Source organism: Ylistrum balloti, unplaced genomic scaffold (assembly GCF_031769215.1).
Source record: "Ylistrum balloti isolate Yb309-2 unplaced genomic scaffold, AGI_CSIRO_Ybal_v1 Utg370140, whole genome shotgun sequence".
Classification (NCBI taxonomy): domain Eukaryota; kingdom Metazoa; phylum Mollusca; class Bivalvia; order Pectinida; family Pectinidae; genus Ylistrum; species Ylistrum balloti.
The window spans coordinates 595,957-618,030 of NW_026782147.1; the positions used below are offsets into that span (position 1 = coordinate 595,957).

General features: G+C 38.7%; 2 protein-coding genes across 2 annotated transcripts in view; one reads left to right on the top strand and one right to left on the bottom strand.

Annotated features, from left to right (window-relative positions):
* The window catches only part of LOC132550685 (myotubularin-related protein 13-like), a 57,048-nt gene extending 51,196 nt beyond the window's left edge, over positions 1-5,852 (bottom strand). The window contains exon 1 of the mRNA XM_060214776.1: positions 5,798-5,852. Coding sequence (XP_060070759.1) covers positions 5,798-5,852 — 55 coding nt within the window. The remainder of the gene's footprint in view (positions 1-5,797) is intronic.
* Positions 5,853-7,112: 1,260 nt separating this feature from the next.
* Positions 7,113-22,047, top strand: LOC132550712 (uncharacterized). Its single transcript, XM_060214804.1, has 12 exons — positions 7,113-7,283; positions 8,296-8,553; positions 8,813-8,934; positions 9,304-9,445; positions 9,778-9,888; positions 10,455-10,602; positions 11,772-11,894; positions 12,864-12,968; positions 13,328-13,401; positions 13,880-13,981; positions 15,969-16,017; positions 16,913-22,047. The coding sequence occupies exons 1-12, from the start codon at positions 7,113-7,115 to the stop codon at positions 22,045-22,047; spliced, it is 6,540 nt and encodes a 2,179-aa protein (XP_060070787.1).
* Positions 22,048-22,074: the final 27 nt, after the last annotated feature.

The window sequence follows — 22,074 nt, forward strand, 5'->3', positions numbered from 1 at the left end:
TGTGGTCGTCACACCTCTGACTAGGACAATCAGTCGTAAATTCTACAATCAATCTCAAATTGACTCTGATTGGTTTTTTTTTCTACCTGAATTTACAATTGAGAGGTAATCTGAACTTTTTCTTCATTTTTGAGAAAACAGTCAAGTAGAAAACAGCCTGTTTTCTGCTGTAGAACTAAACGAAAATATCACTTTCATTTGAAAAATTTCAACAATTAGGAAGATTTCCATGAGACATAGATATCTTATTAAACATAGCGTTTTTTAAGTGATCATTGTAATGATCAACCATCAATTTTGGAAACAATCATAACTCCCAAAACTTTTAATAATTAATACCATGATCTAAAAATGTTTAGAGCTGGGTTTCTTTTGTAAGTTTAACAATAAAACTTGTCCTTTTTATCTGTTGATTCAAATGACTTTCGAAATCATACTTATTAATTAAATTAAGAACTTCGCTTTACTTTTAAACTCTCTAGTGTACAGCTTTATGTTAACAAAGAACTTCGCTTTACTTTTAAAGTCTCTAGTGTACAGCTTTATGTTAACAAAGAACTTCGCTTTACTTTTAAAGTCTCTAGTGTACAGCTTTATGTTAACAGTGAAATTGTTAGGACAAACAAAAAGGTAGCATTATTTAAAACTCTCGGTACAGCTTTATGTTAACAAAGAAATTACAGCTTTATGTTAACAAAGAACTTCGCTTTACTTTTAAAGTCGGTAGTTAGAGGTGGTGTGATGAAAGAACATACAGTAATTGGTAAACTAATCACTTTTGTGAATGTTGAAAAACCCTGAAAAATTTTTAAGGGACCAAATTATCACTTTAGACAGTCAGTTTAATTGGGAGTCGGTTCTAAGGAAAACCATGTATCAATGTAATGACTTCAACTGAGACAACGATTTAAGTAATTTTTCAAAGTCAATCATCTCTACCCTGATAGTTTCCTATATAAACTGGTAGAAGCAATTGTAACATATTCAAACATCACCTGTAAATTTGATACTGGACTTAATTGTCAATTAGTTTCGTCTCTCTGGTAGAGGTTTCTTCAGGACCAAACTCAGGTATTGTAGCTTAGGTACCTACTGAACAACCCATGGCCAACCTTTGAACTGGCATTGGCTGTGTTTTCTTGTTTCATATGATTCTGTTTTCATAACCTATAATAAAGAATGCATTTGCAGACACATTTTATTCTTACTCAACTTCCAGTCAGCAGAGATAATCCAACTTCTGAGCAACTAATCTTACTGGAGAATTTCAATGAGATTTTCAGCAAAACACAGGTAAAATCTATGTATCTTGCTCCGAGAGATCCCAAAGTGAGATATCAAAGATTAAAGTTACATAAAATTAAGTATTACTGCAGTGGGTAATGCATTCACTTTCAGTTCTATCAATATTGAACATACAGTCAGCCCATTATGTAATCAATTAACTACCTCGGGAAGCCTATCGGATTCAAATGGTAAACCGATGATAAATTATGGATGTGTAAGCAATTTTCCGTTGCTGTATTGGCTAGCTTTCATTACACCATAATGGGCCATGAACCAAACAGAGATTTTGCCAGTTATTTTTGGAATGGAACCCTGCACTGAAAATGGAGAAACCTGTCGAAAGTTTACAACAAATTTGAAAAAAAGCATCAGTGGCATTTCTGTTTTATTCAATTGGCAAAATGTCAAACTCCATAAATACAAGCAATTTTAAAGTTATGTTTTATAGGATCTTTTCTCATTCACCAAGACTAATCTATCCACCACTATACACATCGGAGATATCTCTACTCCTATAGATCATCTCTTATTTTTTTTCTTCTGAAAGTGATCAATGAAATTGGGACTGATATTATTATTGTAAGATCTAGGCTAGTCAGAATACTCCTGCACTCATTACATAGTAAATGTAGATCTATGACTTAAGTGCACTCGTAGTACCTGTTCTTTTTTCATTCAATTGCCACGGGACTAACTGACAGAAAATTAGAAGTCTTTAAAATTTTTCACACAAAGAATTAGCAGATTGGGAAAATTCAGGTTAAAGTGGGGAAACAAAACACTATTTTCAATTGGGAATGGGTCTATAACACATGGTACAAAATGTCTAGAAGAAGAGTACTGCGGGACTGAAAAAAAAACATATCTGTCGCATGCAAAAGAGAAATATATTTTGCATCAAAATGAGTACAAATAAAGAACTGAAACAATACCAGTCTAATGCCAGTGGAAAAATACAACTTTATGTCAGTATATCACAGCCTTACACAAATCGGTCCCAGACAGTATAAAAATGCCAAAATGAGTCAAGGGGAATGACTCTTCCAAAACTTGTCAAGCCAACAATCCAATCAAAACGTACTCAGGACAACACAACCTCACGCCATGGTTATAAAGCCTACCAAGATGGAAAGAGATTGATTGAAAACTGTGGGAAGAGGTCTGCGGTTAATCAAAATTTTTCAGAGATGAACAAAGGACAATGCAATACTATAATAGTCCATAAAAATTTTTTGAGAGGCAAAATACAGGATGAAATAATGAAACATATATTGAAAGTGTACATACCTAGGGCAACCCTGCTGGTCTACATAATACACAAATCTGTGTGCACCATGCATGTGAAAATAGCAATTTGTTTCTACAATTATTGTTTGAATGCTGACTTATGCATCAGCAGCTTAACCAACGCCAGACTGATATAAGAATTCAGAAAAAGTTTATTATAAAACACAAAAATATCTCAGACAAGTCACCAATTTGTTGGTCATTAGTATCCTGATACCTAAAAATAATAGCAATATACTGTTTACCTCCCTTGATTCATGCAGGAAAAAAAAAGAGAAAGCATGGTTGATCATGAATGACCAATGCGAGTAGCAAATAAATAAGCAGTTTAGTTGAAAACCAATTTTATGTAAATAGTCAATCAAACACAGCTCCTGCAGTTTAAATTGCACTGAAAAAATTAACTGAAGATACTAAAATTTGTATAAAAGCTACACAGTCAACTACTCCACAATAAATCCTGACCACCCCATCAGGGCCCAACAGATTTAGTACTTCATATATCAATACTACAACTTCAAAATAGTCAAAAGCTTCTTGAGGTTGGTTAACTACATGAAACAACCTGCTCAAACACTTTTTTAAGGGAAGACCTTCCCAAAAATTTCAAACAAAGTCAGTCTAAAGTATCCCTTTTGGTCTACATATGTGATTTGAACAGCATATTGATAACATTTCACATAAATGCTGTTAAACACTTTCTTGAAAGTAGTGTTCATGATATGATCTTTTTGTTTGAAAGACTTAAACCTGAAGAAAGATGCCACTGACAACAGCCTCCTTATTCTTCAAATATGTATACCAAAACATCTGAAAATATAGCATTTCATAGGCAGTGTGATCGGTCCGTGGCAGGGTACAAGTCCTAGCTGATACTGTCAGTGTGACTACTAGAAAGAGGTCACTTGTATGTGATGTCACAAGTCAATCAGACTTGCTATAGTTACCACCCAGAAACCATCAGAGGTGACCGAGTCAAGTAGTTGTTGGTAGAGGCAGTGTCATAGGGCAAAAATGGGGAAAATATGAAATTTTGAAAAACAATTTCCTAAACCTTCAATGATTTGATTTTAGGGTGGCTGATTTTTACAGCATACATTTGAAATTCTCCCATACCATTAAAAACATGTCCAAAGTTTCTATCACCTATAGATTTTTGACAGGTTATTATTGCTTTACATCCTATCACCTGAAAGGGGGAGCATTAGTAATATAATGTACCAGTAAAGCAATTCACAATGATCATGGTGAGATATTTTCCCCCCAACTTAATTATATTTTCATATCTTTTTTCAAAACCAACTTGTGAAGACCCTGGCTAAGCTCTTGTAAATTCATCCAGCAACATTTATTGAAAAATTCATGAATCAAAACTTAAACAGTTTGTGTAGAAACTATGGTTAACATATACATTGACTGAGAACTTAGGATGCTGAAATGGGCCACATGATACACAGACCAATAATTACTCCATGGCAGCTGTTCATATAGAAATACAGTTCCAAATTTCAACTGATGCAATGAATGGCAGTTTTGTATCTTTTTCAAAATTATCTCATTTAACACTGAAAAGAAAATCTCTTCTAATAATTAACATTTAATTAAAAGTTAATCATACCATATTTACTCTATTAATCACCCTGTACCTAATAAATGCTTCTTCCTTTAAAAGAATAATTTTTTCTCACTCAAGTAATAAATTTGACAAGATGTTAAACAATCTCTGTGCATGTACAAAAGCCCACAATTTTCACAATATGTACATGGCAACATGGAACATGTTTGATTTAATCACAATGAACACAGCATTTACAAACGCTTTTGTCTTCAGTTGAAAAAGTAATGATGGGATTGTTGTATAAGCAGTAATCAATATCAATGCTCCCACTTTTGGTTTCACTTTCCCTTGTCATTACATTTCTACAGCAAGTGCTAAGCTTCCAGAAAATATTTTGAGTACCATGCAGGCCTCTCAGTACTTTAGAATTTTTTTCTTCTTTTTGACACCAATCCTTCACTGGTTACCAGCAGAATCATGTTTACCTTTCACTTCTGGATATGTTATCACTTTCACTATTATTTTGTTTTACTTCTGACATGATTTTTTGGTAATCTTGATATTTTGAAATTGCCTGATTAAATTTTGATGATATTTTGAATTGTTATGAAATACAAGTATGTAGAGAGGCAGATGGGTCACTGGTAATGGGTGTTGGCCTGACTGTTTTGTAACCTGATACACTCTCAACCTCATGTCAAGAGTATATTATACGTATGTAAGCACAAATGACAATGTTTAATTGCAATTTCATACACAAGGGCCAAAATGTTTAATTGCAATTTCATACACAAGGGCCAAATTAAAATGCTTGTTGATTTGTTTACAATGTGTCACACATATACACACAACTAGGCTAACTATAGCCTGTTTCATTTATCATTACCAGGTCCATTCATGCATCTGACAATCTACTGACTCCAAAATGTTATGTTCTATTAAGTGCCCTCTCTTTGAAGAATTTCTCAGCCCAGGGCATTTATTGGAATAAATATAATATCTTTAAAAACATTATTCGAATCACTGTGGAATACAGATAAACATATTTGTGACAATTGCATTCCGACAGAGACAGTTTCAGGATGAATAGAGGTTATGTTGACACTGGTATAACATTAAACCCAAAGTACTTATGTGAGACGGAAGGGTATAGAATGACGGAAGCTTGAACTGATACCGAACAGACTGGCCCACCAGTCAGTGTCATTGACAAAATAATCAATTTTTCATTTAAATCAATGATACATCATGATTGCTATGACTGTTGTCAATCTTTATATCAGGTATAACTATTTCAGTATGTCATTAAAGACATACCATGCACATTTATTGTTAAAATTACCCTAAATAGTCTGAAACCTGACCGACTATGTTGCCTCGTGTCTGGCGAAGTTTGTTTACATAGGTTTAGTGATCTAGTTCGTCTGGTAACAATATCGAATGTTGGAAATAACAATCAAAGGCCCCTTCAGTAGGAGTAAATAAGTTCTTCATCAGAGAAGTAGTTTTATGTGTAGATATTCACAATATTATAATCACTACTTCATCCGTAATCAAGGTAAATGTTATACGAGTTCGTCATCCCCCCCTTTCCTTCCTCACTAAAAACATGCATGCATATTGGCAAGAGTATCATTAAATGCAATTTATGAATAATAAACCTACTTTCTTTCTCGTGGTCATATCCTACCACGACAAAGTAGTCGGCCAAGCGAGACATCGCACAAAGTACCGGGAAATCGCTTCGAGGTTTCCCGATTCCATTACACAGTCGCCATCTTTGTTTTTCAATAACTGTCAGCACAGCTGCCGCACGTTATTCACATTTCCGGAATAATTGGACGAAGGGAAATAACCCTTACATTTACCGGTGTTCATAGCAAGTTTCTTGAAATCACAGTTTATGTTCAAGATGTTTGCTATATGAATTAACTACACACTCATTCTCAGTAAAATACAGTTCTCAGAAAATTAATTTCACATCTTCTAAGCTTTAATGGAGAATATGATTTTTGAATTCAGTATCATGTCTCTGGTGCTCTGCACGGAACTCAGAAACTATGTGATAAAGAAAAAAATTCGGAGATCTTCTGGGGCAAAGTCGTTTCGGTACCAGGTTGTTTCGGTACTTCCAAAAGGAGTAGTTTCGACACTTTCAATCATGTTTTTATTTATGTATTTAAATTGGGGGTTTACGGTGTTTTGTTGTTAATAAATATTGCTAATTCCGTTCCTGAAAAACTGTCCACTCAAAATGACACTCTAATTGTGTAAAATTAGTTTGTATGTAACGAAACTACTGTGTAACGAAATGACTAGCCCAAGACTAGAATACAAGTTGCTTAAAAATGCTTATCCAGACATATAATTTTAATCTAACCGACTTTTAAACAAATTGATAGTTGTTGCTGAAATTGCAATTCTGATAAATTGTTCTATATTACATTTCTGTTATTACAGTGGCTTCACACAGAGCAAAAACTATAGTTTTAGTTCTCTGTCCGGCTATGTGTTCTGGCTTCCTTTCAACAATCTGATATAAAACCGCCGTCTTACTGTCACAAATATTACTTTTATTCAGAGAGACAGAGTGAGATATATATATATATATATCAATATAATTACTCATATACGCCTGGTTGATATCATGATGTCTATGACACATTAATCACCTGTAAGTTGGGCCAAATCTTGTTAATAACTTCTGGGCTGGATTTTCATTTTATCAACAGTCTTTATAATAAAATTTGACTTCTATCAACGTTTTAGGTACACCGAAATCTTTATGCTAACATTGATGATGACTAATTTCCAAGCTATTCTTCCAACCCCACCCTTCCCTCACCGAAAAACTTAATCGTGACGTCATTGTTATGGTGACGTCATAATTCAACGGTATCTCAAGCGAGGCAAAGGAATCGCTGTGGAATCTTTTCAACCGCAATAATAATGGATCTTACATAACTAGTCAGATTTCATCATGGACCGATTGTCACTGTCAAGACGTCCAAAAATAGTGGAAAAGGAGACATGTTTACCGGCAGGAGACGGCTTGCCGTCCTGGACAACCCTACCACTGGATGCCAAATTTCCAATGGTCCCTAATCCAAAAGGATCTATGGTGTTTTGTTCTACTAATCTCTGTCAAACGGTAAGAAATCGGAAGTTATCCAGTATTATGCGGCATGAATCTCTTCCATTGAAACAACCAATTAATTTCTGTCATTTAGTGTTGTGAGTAAAGCATTTCGGATTGTTAGTTCAAATTTTCGTAAATTTAGCATTTATAATATCTGTTTCTTTAGTCATCTCCCAAATACTTTAACCTACAATAAAACTTCTGTTTCTAGCCTGTGAATGAAATAGGAAACTGCATCTTCGAACCTCTTGCTATCACCACCTGTACCTGACGAGGTCCCAAAATGTAAACCTCTAACCCTGACCGAACCTTGCCTTCATGTCCTCTGTCCTCAGCCTGTACATGGGGGGGGGGTACATTGCTATAAAACACTGTAATACACTAACCAGATTCTCAACCCAATATCCCCTGTCACCAAGCCTTATTTGACAGGGGGCGACTGAGAAACATACATACTTGTTGATTTAAATGTCAAACACCGGATAGGTGGGAGGCGCACTAACGCAAAATGATTACATTTCGAAATTTTTAATATTTTCTTAAGAATGCAAACTATGTCTGTATATTCTGAACCGTGCCATGATTAGCATGAATCAAAACGTGGCATTCATGATATAGCAAACATCGGGAACTTAAAATTACCATAAGCAGCGTTTACCGCCTGCAATCTCGAAGATTGTCCAAAAACATAGATAAATAGCACATTTCTATTAAGTTTACAATTATTTCCAGGTGGTCTCCTATTAAAAAAAGAAATATTGTCTATACCTGCTGTTTAGAAACTCTTTCCAACTTTCATCATAGCTTTTTACTTTCATCGAAAACATGTTTTTTTTTTCTGATTATAAGAATTTAAGAAGTGTCTGTACTTATGCCTTTTAGCTATCTATCCCATTTTCTTCAACTTCTTCATACTTCTTTGAACTAATAAATGTACCATCTCTTATATCTGTTAAAAATAGTAAGTCTTGATATGTAAATTTTATCTATCTTTTATTGTCTTCTGTTTCTTCTGATATTCCAGAAACACAAATCCTCTCGCCACTATGACTTTGACCTCAGTGACCCGTATTGTCACGTGTTCTCTAACGACTATCATCCACTTCATGACCGCCACCTCCGGAACCACTTCAATCAGCCCCAGATGAGGCGTCATCTGCTGAAGAATGATTTCCTTACTGACGACAACAAAGTAGTTTGTACTCTTAAGGAATTCAACAGGTACCGCCAGTACCTCCGGAGGGTCTGTCTCATGGAGTTGGCAAGGGAGCAGAGAATCGAGGTATATCTAGCTGCATTTATAATTAAGTTACCTCAGTGACATCACTATTATCGTGCACATAAGTGCTGAGTGTTCTAGTTGTTGTTGTTGTTGTTGTTGTTGTTGTTGTTGTTGTTCTTCTTCTTCTTCTTCTTCTTCTTCTTCTTCTTCTTCTTCTTCTTCTTCTTCTTCTTCTTCTTCTTCTTCTTCTTCTTCTTCTTCTTCTTCTTCACTGTCCGACCAATTGGATGATTTTACGTTTTTATTTTTGTATTCATAGAAAGAGGAATATCTAAACGCCCAAAAGGAAACTACCGACAGCACAGAGGAGAAACCAACAGACCTCCGTATACGCCAGGTCCAAGAGAATCTAGATAAGCAAAGAACGAGGACACGGCAGAGGTAGGATATTCTGATGTTTGGAAATCAAAACCATTGGGAGAAATTGAGGTATAAGTATTGGTGTATTGGATTGGTAACAGGTTATAAAGACATCTATAGATGTTGCTGTGAAACCGATAACTCCCGAGTTCAGCGGATATTTGATAACTGGGAGCTTGGTATGTGTATTAAACAATTCTCTCCTTATTCAAACCTAGATGCGTCATTGGAGAGATTTTTTCAGTAATAATAGCAAATTCTCAAATTTTACTTGACTTGACTTAACTTCATGTACTTTCAAATTTGAATACTCCTGCTAACTCCTCACATGTATCCTAATAATGATGGGGTGTTCTGACTGTTCTTACTCATGGCTTTTCTTGCCTGCAGGATTGAGCAGTTATTGAAGGAGAAGGCGGATCGATTGCAGCGCCGTCTGGGAGAGATGCAGGAAGCGAACACAAGACGCGACCTGTTACGTCAACAGGACGAAAGCAAGCGTCATGCTGCCATCGCCCAACATCAATTACAGGTATGACGTCATACCTGTCAGATTTATTATAAGTGAGAGCAACATCAATCTGTTATTTTCATTATTTTTTCGTTGTAAGAAGTCCATCTGTAACAATCTTATTGTCAGGAAACCAAATATCTATTAACAAATTGTTAGAATGTTTACAAGATATTTCACCGTCTTATATCATCGAGTAAATTCTAATTTGATTTGCCGTAAAAGAATAAAAGAATGATTGTAAATGTTTTCTGTAACCTTGACAATATAATTCTTATATACTGTTGATTGATAAGCATTTTTTTCTCTCGCATAAATTCCCAAGATTAAAATTGCTGCGAATCTCATTAAAGGAGAAAAAACGCAATCGAAGATTAATTCAGCGTTGGAAGATTCGTGAACGACAACATATCAAACGCATGGATGAGAAGAAAAAACAACGAATGTTTGATCAGAAAAAGAAGGTAATTAGAAAAAAAAACCAAAACAAAAGGTCAGAACAAAAAATGGCGAGTGTTTGTTCAGGAAAACGTGATTTTGAAAAATATATATATGACTAGTAGCAAGCGGAAAAAAAATAAATAAATAAAAATAATAAAATTGAGAACCGCGTTGAGACACATCATAACTTCCAGTTATTTTGGATGAAAATTATTGAATGATAATTAGTTTTTAGTGAGTAGCATATTCGCCACAATCTTCCTGCAGCTGTAGGTGTTGTCGCGTCGCTGCTTCCTGGTCGCAGAGATACGACCGCATCAACACTCAGTATCGATAAATAGCAATATCAAGAAAGTAAAAAAAAAATAACAGAGCAGTCAATCATGTAGATGATGACAGGGATATCCTCTTACATTTAAGTATGTATACTTTTTCGTGAAAGTGTTTGGAAACAAATTACCGTAGAAATATAACAACTTCAATAATGCATCTACATCTTAGGAACAAGACACACTAATTGACTACAGCAGCGATTTGGGTCAGTGTATTGTGGAGAATAACCAGTAAAGATTGTACTTCACGTTTTCAGAGCTTTGAGATGTGGGAAACTCGTAAACAGATACAGAGGGAACGCATTAAGCGTGAAGCTGAAATCCTGCGACGTGAAAATGAACGCCGGGACAGAAATATATCCGTGAGAGAACGCTTGCTGGCGGAACAACGGAATCGTATTACAGGTGATGACCGAGTGCATGAAGCAGAATTCATTGTGTCATATAACAAGGTATCAGAAAACTACGTTCATCAGGTGATGTCCACCATAATATGTTATATTATGCTGCAGCATTCGAGCAAAGCTCTGTATGGCCGTAGACACGCCATCTCCCGTCCAGTATGTGTTACCTTGACGAAATATTATATAAACTATATTTCATCGCGTTTCCCCCACTTGTCTGGTTCACCCCGTCGCTTTTCACTTTCAAGGGCCTGGTTTAAGGAGATTTTCCTCCATTGGAGTAACGCTTCCGGTTTTCGGACCATCAAAAACTAAAGTCAATTCATTTGGGAGAGGAGGTAACTCTGTCCAGTCTCTGTAATTCTCTAACTCTCCAGCACATAAAAAAGATGGCGTCGCAATAAATATACTTACTGGACCGTGAGAAATATAAATGTAACGCATCTTCATATCTAACGTGACATATAAACTGTACGTAAAAACACTTTATCTCGACAGTCCGTTCGATTTGTATTTCTTCAGCACGTGTACAGCCTTAACTTATCTAGGATGGTAGCCAGTAACGCACTGTGTGTAACAGGGAAGGGGGCTATGAAAATACGACAGATTAAGGTTTAGCTTGTTTCCTTATAAACATATGCCCTGTAGGTGCTTGATACCCTCCGATTGTTTGCCACGACCTGACCTCCGGTATTGTATACAACAATTTTGCAAAAGGAATGAACAATCATCTGTGCATTTTGCAGCTATTTTTGATGTAGGTTTTGTTTTGCAAGTATATGTCTTTTGAAATACCAGGTGCATGATATTTCCGCAGAATTTTGAATGCCGTCAAGAAGGTTTTGATATTTTACAAATCTACATTTTTCAACGAATCGGAAGGAAAGTTTGTTGACCTTAACAGTCAAAGATTTACAATATAAGGCTCTGGCTTTCAAAGATAATTTCCACATGCAGAAAAAGTCTCCTTCGGTCTTTCTTTGGTGACGTAATAATTTACATTTTAAACAATTGGTACCTCCAGCCAATCGTGACTCCGCTTGGTGCATGTTATGTACGTATTGGGTGTCATTACATTTGAAACAGGATAGTTACTGCAGGTACAAAATTGTAAAAACTGTTCATTGATGTTGCAGCATAATTCGAAAACAGGCGATTTAATATTTTCAGCACAGTTAAACGCCATGAAGGAGACTATGAGGAAGCAGAAGGCGGAAAGCGAGGAAAAGTGTGCCCGTCGTTTGGAAAAAAAACTTGCTCTGGCAGAGTTGAGAGCTTGGGCGCGGCATCAGGGTTAGTACAACATAAGTTGATATTTGTAAAGTAACAATGGTCTTCAGAGATAAAAAAAAAAAAGTAAGATTTACTGATATAGGGAACGAACCGTGTCCACTGGCGGATCCAGAGGGGGCCCGGCCATTTTTGCTATAATACTGAACTGAAGTATAGCACTTTAATAACAGACGGACTTGGGACAATATATGTAATTCATGAAAGCGGGGCTTGGCCCGAATCAGACTCTGTAAATTGGCTACATTGTAAATTCACGGACAGATGTCGTTAATTTTGCTACTCAAATACGCTCTTAACTTCTCATTTTTTTCAATTTCGAAGGAATGTACCTGGAGGGAGGGTATTGTATCATTCATATGAAACACGATCCTATACTTTTTTTTTCAAAAGTTCGAATTTGAAATAGTTATTTTTTTTAATCGGTCTCAAATCTAAACATGGATAAGACAGCATCAATGAAAATCTACAAGTGAAATTTGGTTAAATATTTCGTCAAAATCTTAAATGTCCCCTGTAGCATTTCTGTAGAATGACAGTAACGTGATTTTATATATACACGTGTTTACATTTAATTACTAATGTTTTGACTTCTACATCTCGATTTTCATATACAGTGTGTGATGTCTGCTCTATTTACACATCTCGAAAAGCAAACATATTGCCATTATTTCTAAAACTGGTGATTAGACGAAAGACTACCACTAGCAGCGTTGGAAAGAAACTTTTGAAATAAAATAAAGTTGATATGTCGGTCCTTAATCCGAAATATTTTGGCGTTTTTATCGACTTTGAGTCGGTAAAACTCCAAGCCGATACATAAAAGTCGATAAAACGTCAGAATAAATCGGACTAGTCGGTCCTGTAGATTCTTTACAATGTCTTTTCAACACCACGTTCCTTACAAATTCCATTCCAAACCAAAGCAAGTTTCAGCCCTCTTTCCAGGTTTGAGTATAATTTTTGTTGTAGGCAAGAGGAGACGAGCAAGAAGAGCTCGGTTCAGAAGTATGTGGAATCTGGGGGATACTATGAACAGACTCATTTTCAGAATGGACGGCAGTAATGTTCTTCGAGGTAATGCCACACTCTCCGCTGTATCAAACGACACCATATTGTTTATCACCGAGAAAGTAATACTGGGCGATATTACCGAAGCAGCATTCCCGGCCCTTATCGGAGGGTGGTAACTCTAGCTGAAACATGTAATGAAAGACAACGCATGTTCTGTTTGTACCTTTTTTCCAGGAGTATCCATTTAAATCTTTCAGTTGTTCATATTTTGACATAGTTTCATCGAATTCGAGTTAAAAAGATTCTGTTGACATGTTGGTACTTTCTTTTTTGTTTTTGTGAGAGTAACACATTATTTCTATATAATAAATGTGACCTGCCGGATGTAATAACGCGTACAGAACTTACGATGATGTTTTCAGGGAGAAAATCTGCATCTGGCTTCCTGCAAATGCTTAATGAAGCTGTAGACGATTTACACGAAACGCCGGAAGAGGTGAGAAGTCATATTATCAGTCACACTTTCATACCAGCATTAAAGTTTTTAATAAATCCTATCAAAGGTTATAATTAATTTCTTAGAAAGGTTTCAAAAACAAGAATGGCACACAATGTCTAAATTTGAGAATTTCATCAAGGATTATTTTATAACAAATCCCTACGCATAACAGCTGGCGTGACATGACGTGACATCGTTGACAACTAACTCGCGCCATTTTCAGTCATTACAAAATAAAACCCCCACCCCTCCTAGATGTTTTTTTTTCATAGAGAAATTAAAAGAAGAACTTATGCGAATCAGAAATTTGAATTTTGCGTACAAAAAAGAAAGATACTATTCTCCTCTGTTTTTGTATATTCAAACATTTAAGAATATTTTTATGAAAGTGTTCCTACTACAAAATGTTGTGTGCATTGTCTTCATATTATTACCATTACGTAAATTTAAGTTTTGATTGGTTTCTAATTGAAAGCTGTTTGGAGGAGACAGCAAACAAGCCAGACAGGATGATGATGTCCTCATCAGGGAACAGGCGAGACAAATAGTGGACTCGGTGATTACTAAAGTCCGGACGGTAAGGGGTTTATTCTGACGAGGATCTTGATGCAGTAAATCAGTACGAGATGACTGCCATCTGTATGCTGGCCAACTCGCGTCACCTCGTAATCGTTAAGACACCGACGGAACGAGGGATCATGAGCGCGACGGCGAGGGAGAGAGATCACAACAGCGCGATAGAAAGAACGCGACGCCGAGGGGGGGAGGGGGAGAGAGAGAGAGAGAGAGAGAGAGAGAGAGAGAGAGAGACAACAGAGGAGAGAGAGAGAGAGAGAGAGAGAGAGAGAGAGAGAGAGAGAGAGAGAGAGAGAGAGAGAGAGAGAGAGAGAGAGAGAGGGAGTGAGATCACAACAGGGGGGGGAGAGAGAGAGAGAGAGAGAGAGAGAGAGAGAGAGAGGGAGTGAGATCACAGGGGGAGAGAGAGAGAGAGAGAGAGAGAGAGAGAGAGAGAGAGAGAGAGAGAGAGAGAGAGAGAGAGAGAGAGAGAGAGAGAGAGAGAGAGAGAGAGAGAGAGAGAGAGGGAGGGAGGGAGGAGAGGGAGGGAGGGAGGGAGGGAGGGAGGGAGGGAGAGAGAGAGAGAGAGAGAGAGAGAGAGAGAGAGAGAGAGAGGGAGGGAGAGAGAGAGAGAGAGGGAGAGAGAGAGAGAGGGAGGGAGGGAGGGAGGGAGGGAGGGAGGGAGGGAGGGAGGAGAGAGAGAGAGAGAGAGAGAGAGAGAGAGAGAGAGGATGAGGGAGTGAGATCACAACAGCGAGCGATTGAGCACGCGGCGGCGAGGGAGTGATATTACAACAGCAGGAGAGTGAGAACGCAATGATGAGAGAGTGAGATAACAACAGCGAGAGAGTGAGAACGCGATGATGAAGGAGTGTGATCACAACAGCGCGAGAGTGAGAAAGTGACGGCGAGGGAGTGAGATTACAACAACGAAGGAGCGAGAACGCGACGACGAGGGAATGTGAACACAACAGCGCGAGGATGAGGGAGTGAGATTACAACAGCGCGAGAGTGAGAACACGACGGCGAGGAAGTGAGATCACAACAGCTCGAGGATGAGAGAGTGAGATCACAACAGCGCGAGAGTGAGAACACAACAGCAAGAGAGTGAGAACACGACGGCGAGGGAGTGAGATTACAACAGCGAGAGAGTGAGAACACAACAGCAAGAGAGTGAGAACACGACGGCGAGGGAGTGAGATTACAACAGCGAGAGAGTGAGAACACGACAGCAAGGGAGTGTGATCACAACAGCGAGAGAGTGAGAACACGACGGCGAGGGAGTGTGATCACAACAGCGAGAGAGTGAGAACACGACGGCGAGGGAGTGTGATCACAACAGCGAGAGAGTGAGAACACGACGGCGAGGGAGTGTGATCACAACAGCGAGAGAGTGAGAACACGACGGCGAGGGAGTGTGATCACAACAGCGAGAGAGTGAGAACACGACGGAGAGGGAGTGTGATCACAACAGCGAGAGAGTGAGAACACGACGGCGAGGGAGTGTGATCACAACAGCGAGAGAGTGAGAACACGACGGCGAGGGAGTGTGATCACAACAGCGAGAGAGTGAGAACGCGATGATGAGAAAGTGAGATTACAACAGCGCGAGAGAGAGAACGCGACGATGAGGGAATGAAATAACTACAGCGAAAGAGTGAGAACGCGACTTATTTAGTGTACAAGCTATTCCTGTCGCAGTTTCGGATGGTGTTATGGTTCTAATGGTTTACAATCAAGTATAAAGATCTTCTGATAACAGTATATAACATTACTTCCTTTGTAAACATATGTTATACCGCAAGCTTTTGGTGAAACCCTGAAAATTAGAACTTTCAATAATAAAACGCTTCACAGTAACTTATTATCCTGATGTGTAGGAGTACATTTACTTAAGGACGAACTTATACTGTTTTTAAAGATTTATTCTATCAGTGATTTCTAAAGTACAGACAACACATTTTTGTACACTGTGCATATAACTTTTTAAACGATATTTCTTGTTTTAGGAACTTTATCCTGAATACTTACGGTCACTGGAACAGGCCAACCAAGACGGTAATTTATCCTAGTTTTGTATATTATTTAAGTGTAATTTCCTAATGTCCAGTGAGTCACGTGCATGTTTTCTTCTTTCTGTATTTGGTATCTTTGTTTCTTTTTTTTTGTTTTATTCTAACATGATATCAGTTCATAACGTACATTTTTTGTTATTGTGATATATGGCTGAGTGTTCAATGAAGTTAACACATACAATCCCAATAATGTTATGATATCATAACACACAATCCCCTTCGTGTTATGTTATCATAACACACAATCCCCAACGTGTTATGTTATCATAACACACAATCCCCAACGTGTTATGTTATCATAACACACAATTCTCCTTCGTGTTATGTTATCATAACACACAATTCTCCTTCGTGTTATGTTATCATAACACACAATTCTCCTTCGTGTTATGTTATCATAACACACAATTCACTACCGTGTAATGTTATCATAACACCCAATTCCCTACCGTGTTATTGTATCATGGCACCTAATTCACTACCGTGTAATGTTATTATAACACCCAATTCCCTATCGTGTTATGTTATCATGGCACCCACTTTCCTACCGTGTAATGTTATCATAACACCCCATTCCCCTTCGTGTTATGTTAACTTAACACCCAATTCCCTACCGTGTTATGTTATCATAACATACAATTCCCTACCGTGTTATGTTATCATGACACCCAATTCATTTGAAGAATATTCAAGAATTTCAATATCATCTGTTTCGTCGACGTGTTATGTTATCATAACATCCATTTAACCAGCCTGATATGTTGTTGTAACATCCATTTCGTCGGGGTGTTATATCATCATACACTTGTTTCACCACCGTGTTATTTTGTTATAAAAATTATTTATTTCGCATTTAATGGCTGCTGTATACATGACAGGTCCAGAATCACAAGGAAAAGCGGTCAAGTTTGGAAAGCGAATCATTACTACCTATGCACGCCCGTCCATCGATGTGGATAACCTCCGCCCAGTCCAGGAACACGTCCTGACGCCCGTACCTTCTGTGAATATGACACCTTCTGTCGGAGGCGAGGAAAGCTCCGAACATGCAATCGTAGAAAAAATATTAAATCGTCTTCTTGTTGATCTTAATGATAAAAAGTTTTCAAAAGAAGACTTGGTAAAACTGACATCATACTCGCTGCAATTACTCAGCTCAACAGATAATTCCTCATCGAATGATAACGACCTATCGGAGCTTGAGACAGGAGAGGTGTACGAGACTGCTGTTGCCAACGATCTGGTGCGTTTCACTCTCAGCAAGATTGTAGACGAAGTGAAGTCAGGTCAAGTGAGCAGTGAAGAAATGACAGGACTGGCACTGTCTGCTTGGGAAATGGATTCTCCGTCTTTCACGGAGGACGGGGTCGTGGACTCACTCATAGAAGACACAATACAGCAAATCATCTCAGATAAAAGTTTCGACAGGGTGTCCTCGGTGCACGACTTCATGCTGGACGATTTCATTGTAAATACTCTGAACGAGATGAGCAATGATCTCCAGTCTGGCAATTTGCCAATGGGCGTGATATCACAAATTCTTGAACAAATGTCGGACATTGTGGAGGATATCCCCATTGGTGGTGTCGACAACCAGCCTGAGATGTTCAGGCGTCTGCTGGCACGCGTTATCGATGACGTCATATCTGAAAGCAGCGACACGCTCTACAAAGTCGTTAACATCATCATTACCTCATACCATACCTTCAGAGAATCGTCTACACAGGCTTTCTCGGAGCTGGTGGCAGAAACATGTCGGTGTATCTCTATATATCTCGGCAACGGGGAAGTCCATGATTCAGATGTGAATTTTGGAGCGTTATGCGGTATTGCGACCAAAATTTGGCCAACAACAACATCTTCACAACAAGTGTACGAGATGACAACAAGGATCGCTAATATTCTTCAAATTCAGACAGACGTGCAGAACATGGATGTTGATCACATTATACAAATGTCGAAAAGTCGTCTCAGCGAAGCTGGTGTTGATAATCTAACTAAAGTGGCACGTGTCATATTAGAGTCATGCAAGAACATTGTCGACACACTTCAGACTGAAGAACACCCTGAAGGAGAAACAAAACAAATCTTCCTTGACGACGTGACCCAATTCGTAGTGGACATCCTGAAGCTTGTATCAAAAAGTATTGATCGAGGAAACTTCTCCGAGTCTGATATAGAGGAAATGACAGAGCTTCTCCAACACGTAAGTCGGGGTAATTCGTTAGCCCCTACACCGGTACCGGACAAAAAGGTCATTCTTATCAACACTTTAGCTTCGATACTGAATGACGTGGAAAACGGTCGATTAACTGAGGAGGAGATGCATGAACTTGGCAATCATTTGAGATCATGCGGAGAACGACTATTAGGCCCGTCCCCTAGTGCGTCAGTGGAAACAACGAGTCGTATAGCATCTTTCACCAGCACTGCTGTGGCAGAGAATGTCGTTTCGCATGTATTATCTTCTATTCAGCCTGACATTGAAAAGGGCGTGGTGAATACGGAGTCACTAAAAGAGTTTGCTGTATGCATACTGAAAACAAGGGTGTCCAAAGAGAAGCTGGGGAGTGACGAATGCTTAGTACAGGCAGTCAATTCTAGCCATACTCACCCTTCCCCTTGTGAGTCCAGATTGGCAGAAGATGTCGTCTTTGCAACAATCGACAATATCGTCAAGGACTTGAATGAAGGCAAACTTTATCCCGACAAAGTAGCGTCATTAGCTATAGGGTTTGCTAAAGCTGGGGATGAGGAAAGATTGGACCATGCAATGAACAAAATATTGGACTGTCTTCGTGAAGATACCATAGACAGAGAAGAAGCAAAGCGAATGTTCGTTACGATACTTGAACACTACAAATCCAACTGGAGTACAATGCCGGAGAGTCACGATGTATCAGCCCTTTCATCGGCATCTCAATTAGCGGAATCTGTAATTCGTGCAACTTTAAAGAAAATTGAACGGGATATACGAAGTGGAGCTTATACTGAAACAGAACTGCTGTCTCTGATGGGAAGTACATGCGAAGAGGAAGGTCCTGCAGTTGCAGAGGATGTAGTCAACTTGATATCTGCCATTATTAAAGAAATACTACACAGTATAGAATCGGAATCAATGTCGATTGAATCCCTGTCGAATTTCCTTTCTCTTTTCAAATCGCAAAAACAGGTAAACCTTGAAGAGCTTACGATGGAAATGGCAAAGAATCAATGCCAAGAAGCTGTTAGCGACATTGCTAAACACGGCGGAAGAAGCATATTTATAAAAGACGTAATAAAATGTATTGTCAACAGCAAGAGAGATTCAAGTACTGGTCCAGTGGCTGTACTTCAACGTCTACTGCAGGTTGTTGATTCTAACATTTTAACCAACTTCATTCGTGTCACTCTGCAAAGAGTTTTGTCAGACATTGGCAGTGCAACTAGGACCGGTCAGCTACAACACGAGACCTCGTTTTATGTTAGATCAGATGTGCACTTACAGTCTGTCACTTCTCTCATAGCTCACAATGTCGTAAGAAACTTGATGGCGAGAATTGATCACACACTTGTTGTGCAAGGAAAGTTATCGTCGGATGAAGAGCTTCTTCCAGTTCGGTTAGACTCCAATGATTATGACTACATACAAAGCCTTTATGACAAAGAACCTGACAAGTGCGTATCTTACTCCTCAAATGAGGTCGGCGGTCTTATACTGGACACACTTAACAATATTGTTTCTAATCTACGTCTCGAAAGGTCAATGTCTCTATCAGCTGACAACGTATCGTCTGAAATTTTGCACGATTTTGTTTTGGAAAAACTTCAAATCATTGTTGAGAATATGCAAGATCAGATGGCTCTGGGCCACCAATGGCAGCCTAGTGGATTGATTGACCTAGAGACGCAGGATTCCAAATCAAAAGTTGCATCTTTTCTTGATATGGATAACAAGCAAGCCACCGACTTTGTAGCCCAGGTATTGCAAGAAGTCGTGCATGACATGTCGTCCGAAGTAACAGCTGTTGCACATCAACAAACTATGGACGGAACTGTCGAGGAGCAAACATCCACTCTGACCTTGGAGGTAGAAAACATTGTCGTCGCAACCCTGCAAGATATCATTGACGACTTCAACGATGCAAAACGTGCATGTTCAGCAAAAATTCAACAAGAGATTTCTAAACGGAAAACATTGGATGCATTGGTGCAGATAAAACGAGATGTTGTAGAGGGTCAAGATGCATTTGTGAGAGAGGCGGTGTTGCGTATCATGGAATCTTCTGTGAAACCGGGATCAAACGAACTTGAAAACGACTTCGTTGAAAATACGATCAATCTAATTATCAACAACATTGAAGTGGACAACATAAAGGTATCAGATTTATACCAAGTAGACTCCTTCACAGAAATTGCGAGTGACCCTATCAAAATAGACTTTCAGTCTACAGTCAGTGCAGCGTCTCTTAGTCCAAGTGAAGAGAGAGGCAGAGTTCTTGATCGACCGTCTATGAGTCTCCAAAAGATGATTTCTATGACAAACAGGATGCTTAAATTTCACGAAGAGGAAACACATAGAAGTCATAACTCTCTGGGTGTGTCTTCGTGCACTATACCGAAGCTTCAGAGGAGCTCTACTTTGGTTAACATTGCGAGCGCGATCCATCACTCCATTGATATGACAATCGATAGAGTTAAAGAAGGCACACTCAGCGATGACGAGATTGTAACACTGGCCACAGCTCTTTCACAGAGCATGCTAGATGGTGGTGCTGAGCAAGTTCTCAACTCTGCCTCAGTTGACGCGTCCATTGAAGATTTCATTGTTGTGATGCTAGAAGAAAAGAGGCGCGAAATTGAGCAGAATGGGTTGGATTCTAAGAGTATCATTACTGTCACAGATCACATGCTCGGAATACATGCAAGGGAAAACGCTTCAAAAGACAGAGCTGAAAAAAGTCCAAGTGTTTCCTCCATCTCATCGGATAAGATTGCTGGTTTTGTTCACAACATTTTGCAAAATATCGCTAACAGCCTTTCTCAAATGGATATAGAGAATGGTAATACTCCAATAGGTGCTGTCGATAATATTGAAAAAAGTGATTCCGTCGAAACACAGAATTCAGGGACAGAAAGTATAAGTAAACAAAATATAAACCCAAATGCAGTTCTGCCGAGGATCAATAAGGCATCCAGTAGCTCCCATATCATCCCAACACAGATAGATTGTTTTACCGAAGTTGGAAATGCAATGATACCGGCGTCATTAAAAGATGGCCAGCTAGCGAAGAGGCCGCAAGAGCAGTGCCTTCAAAAGGAGAGACGTTCTTCGAGCAAAAAACATTTAAAAACTGAAAATACGAAACAAAAATCCAAACAACCAGATCATACTAACGCTTCAAAGAAAATTACTGGATACCATTCATCAGATCGAGGAAGAAAACAAACTAGTAAAGTAGTTTTAACCCCTCCTATAAATAAGCGACCTTTGATTCCACAATGTCGTTCTTCACAGACGACACCACTGAGCAAGTGCGGGCAGCATATGTCTCAGACAAAGGCGTCACTGGAAAAGACGATGAATCATTCACAAAACGTTACACCAAAACAACTGGTTCCTACGTTGTCTCCGGTGTCTCAACTACAACATATTTTACCGTCATCTCTTAAAAAGAAAAAGACACGCACAGACGAGAAGTCGAACTATAATATACCCAAAGTTCATTCTCAAGATTGCATGAAACCACAGAGAGACGTGCAACCGATTCGAGCGCAAGCGAAAGACAACAAACCCTGCATGAGCAGCAGACCAGCTCACAAGAAAAAGGTCTCGGAGGATACCATTGGGCGGGGTAAGGGAAGTGAGGAGGAAAAGATCAAAGTACCTGGAATGTTACCTGTTCGAGCACCACTGAATCTGGTCCCTAGTTGTCCCCCTGTCGATAAGAGGCCCATCCCTACGGAGATCAAGTCAATTTGTGGTTCACATAAGACAAGGATCAGAGTCATCAAGGATAACAATGATGAGTAAAGCGAAAGTAAGTAGTTTTACCTATCT

What these genes read in the sequence shown, in the direction of transcription:
- LOC132550712 (XM_060214804.1), top strand. Translation starts at nt 7,113, where the DNA reads ATGGACCGATTGTCACTGTCAAGACGTCCAAAAATAGTGGAAAAGGAG. An exon ending in CGGCAGTAATGTTCTTCGAG is followed by an intron (nt 12,969 to 13,327) that starts GTAATGCCACAC and finishes TGATGTTTTCAG; the next exon opens with GGAGAAAATCTGCATCTGGC. An exon ending in TACACGAAACGCCGGAAGAG is followed by an intron (nt 13,402 to 13,879) that starts GTGAGAAGTCAT and finishes TCTAATTGAAAG; the next exon opens with CTGTTTGGAGGAGACAGCAA.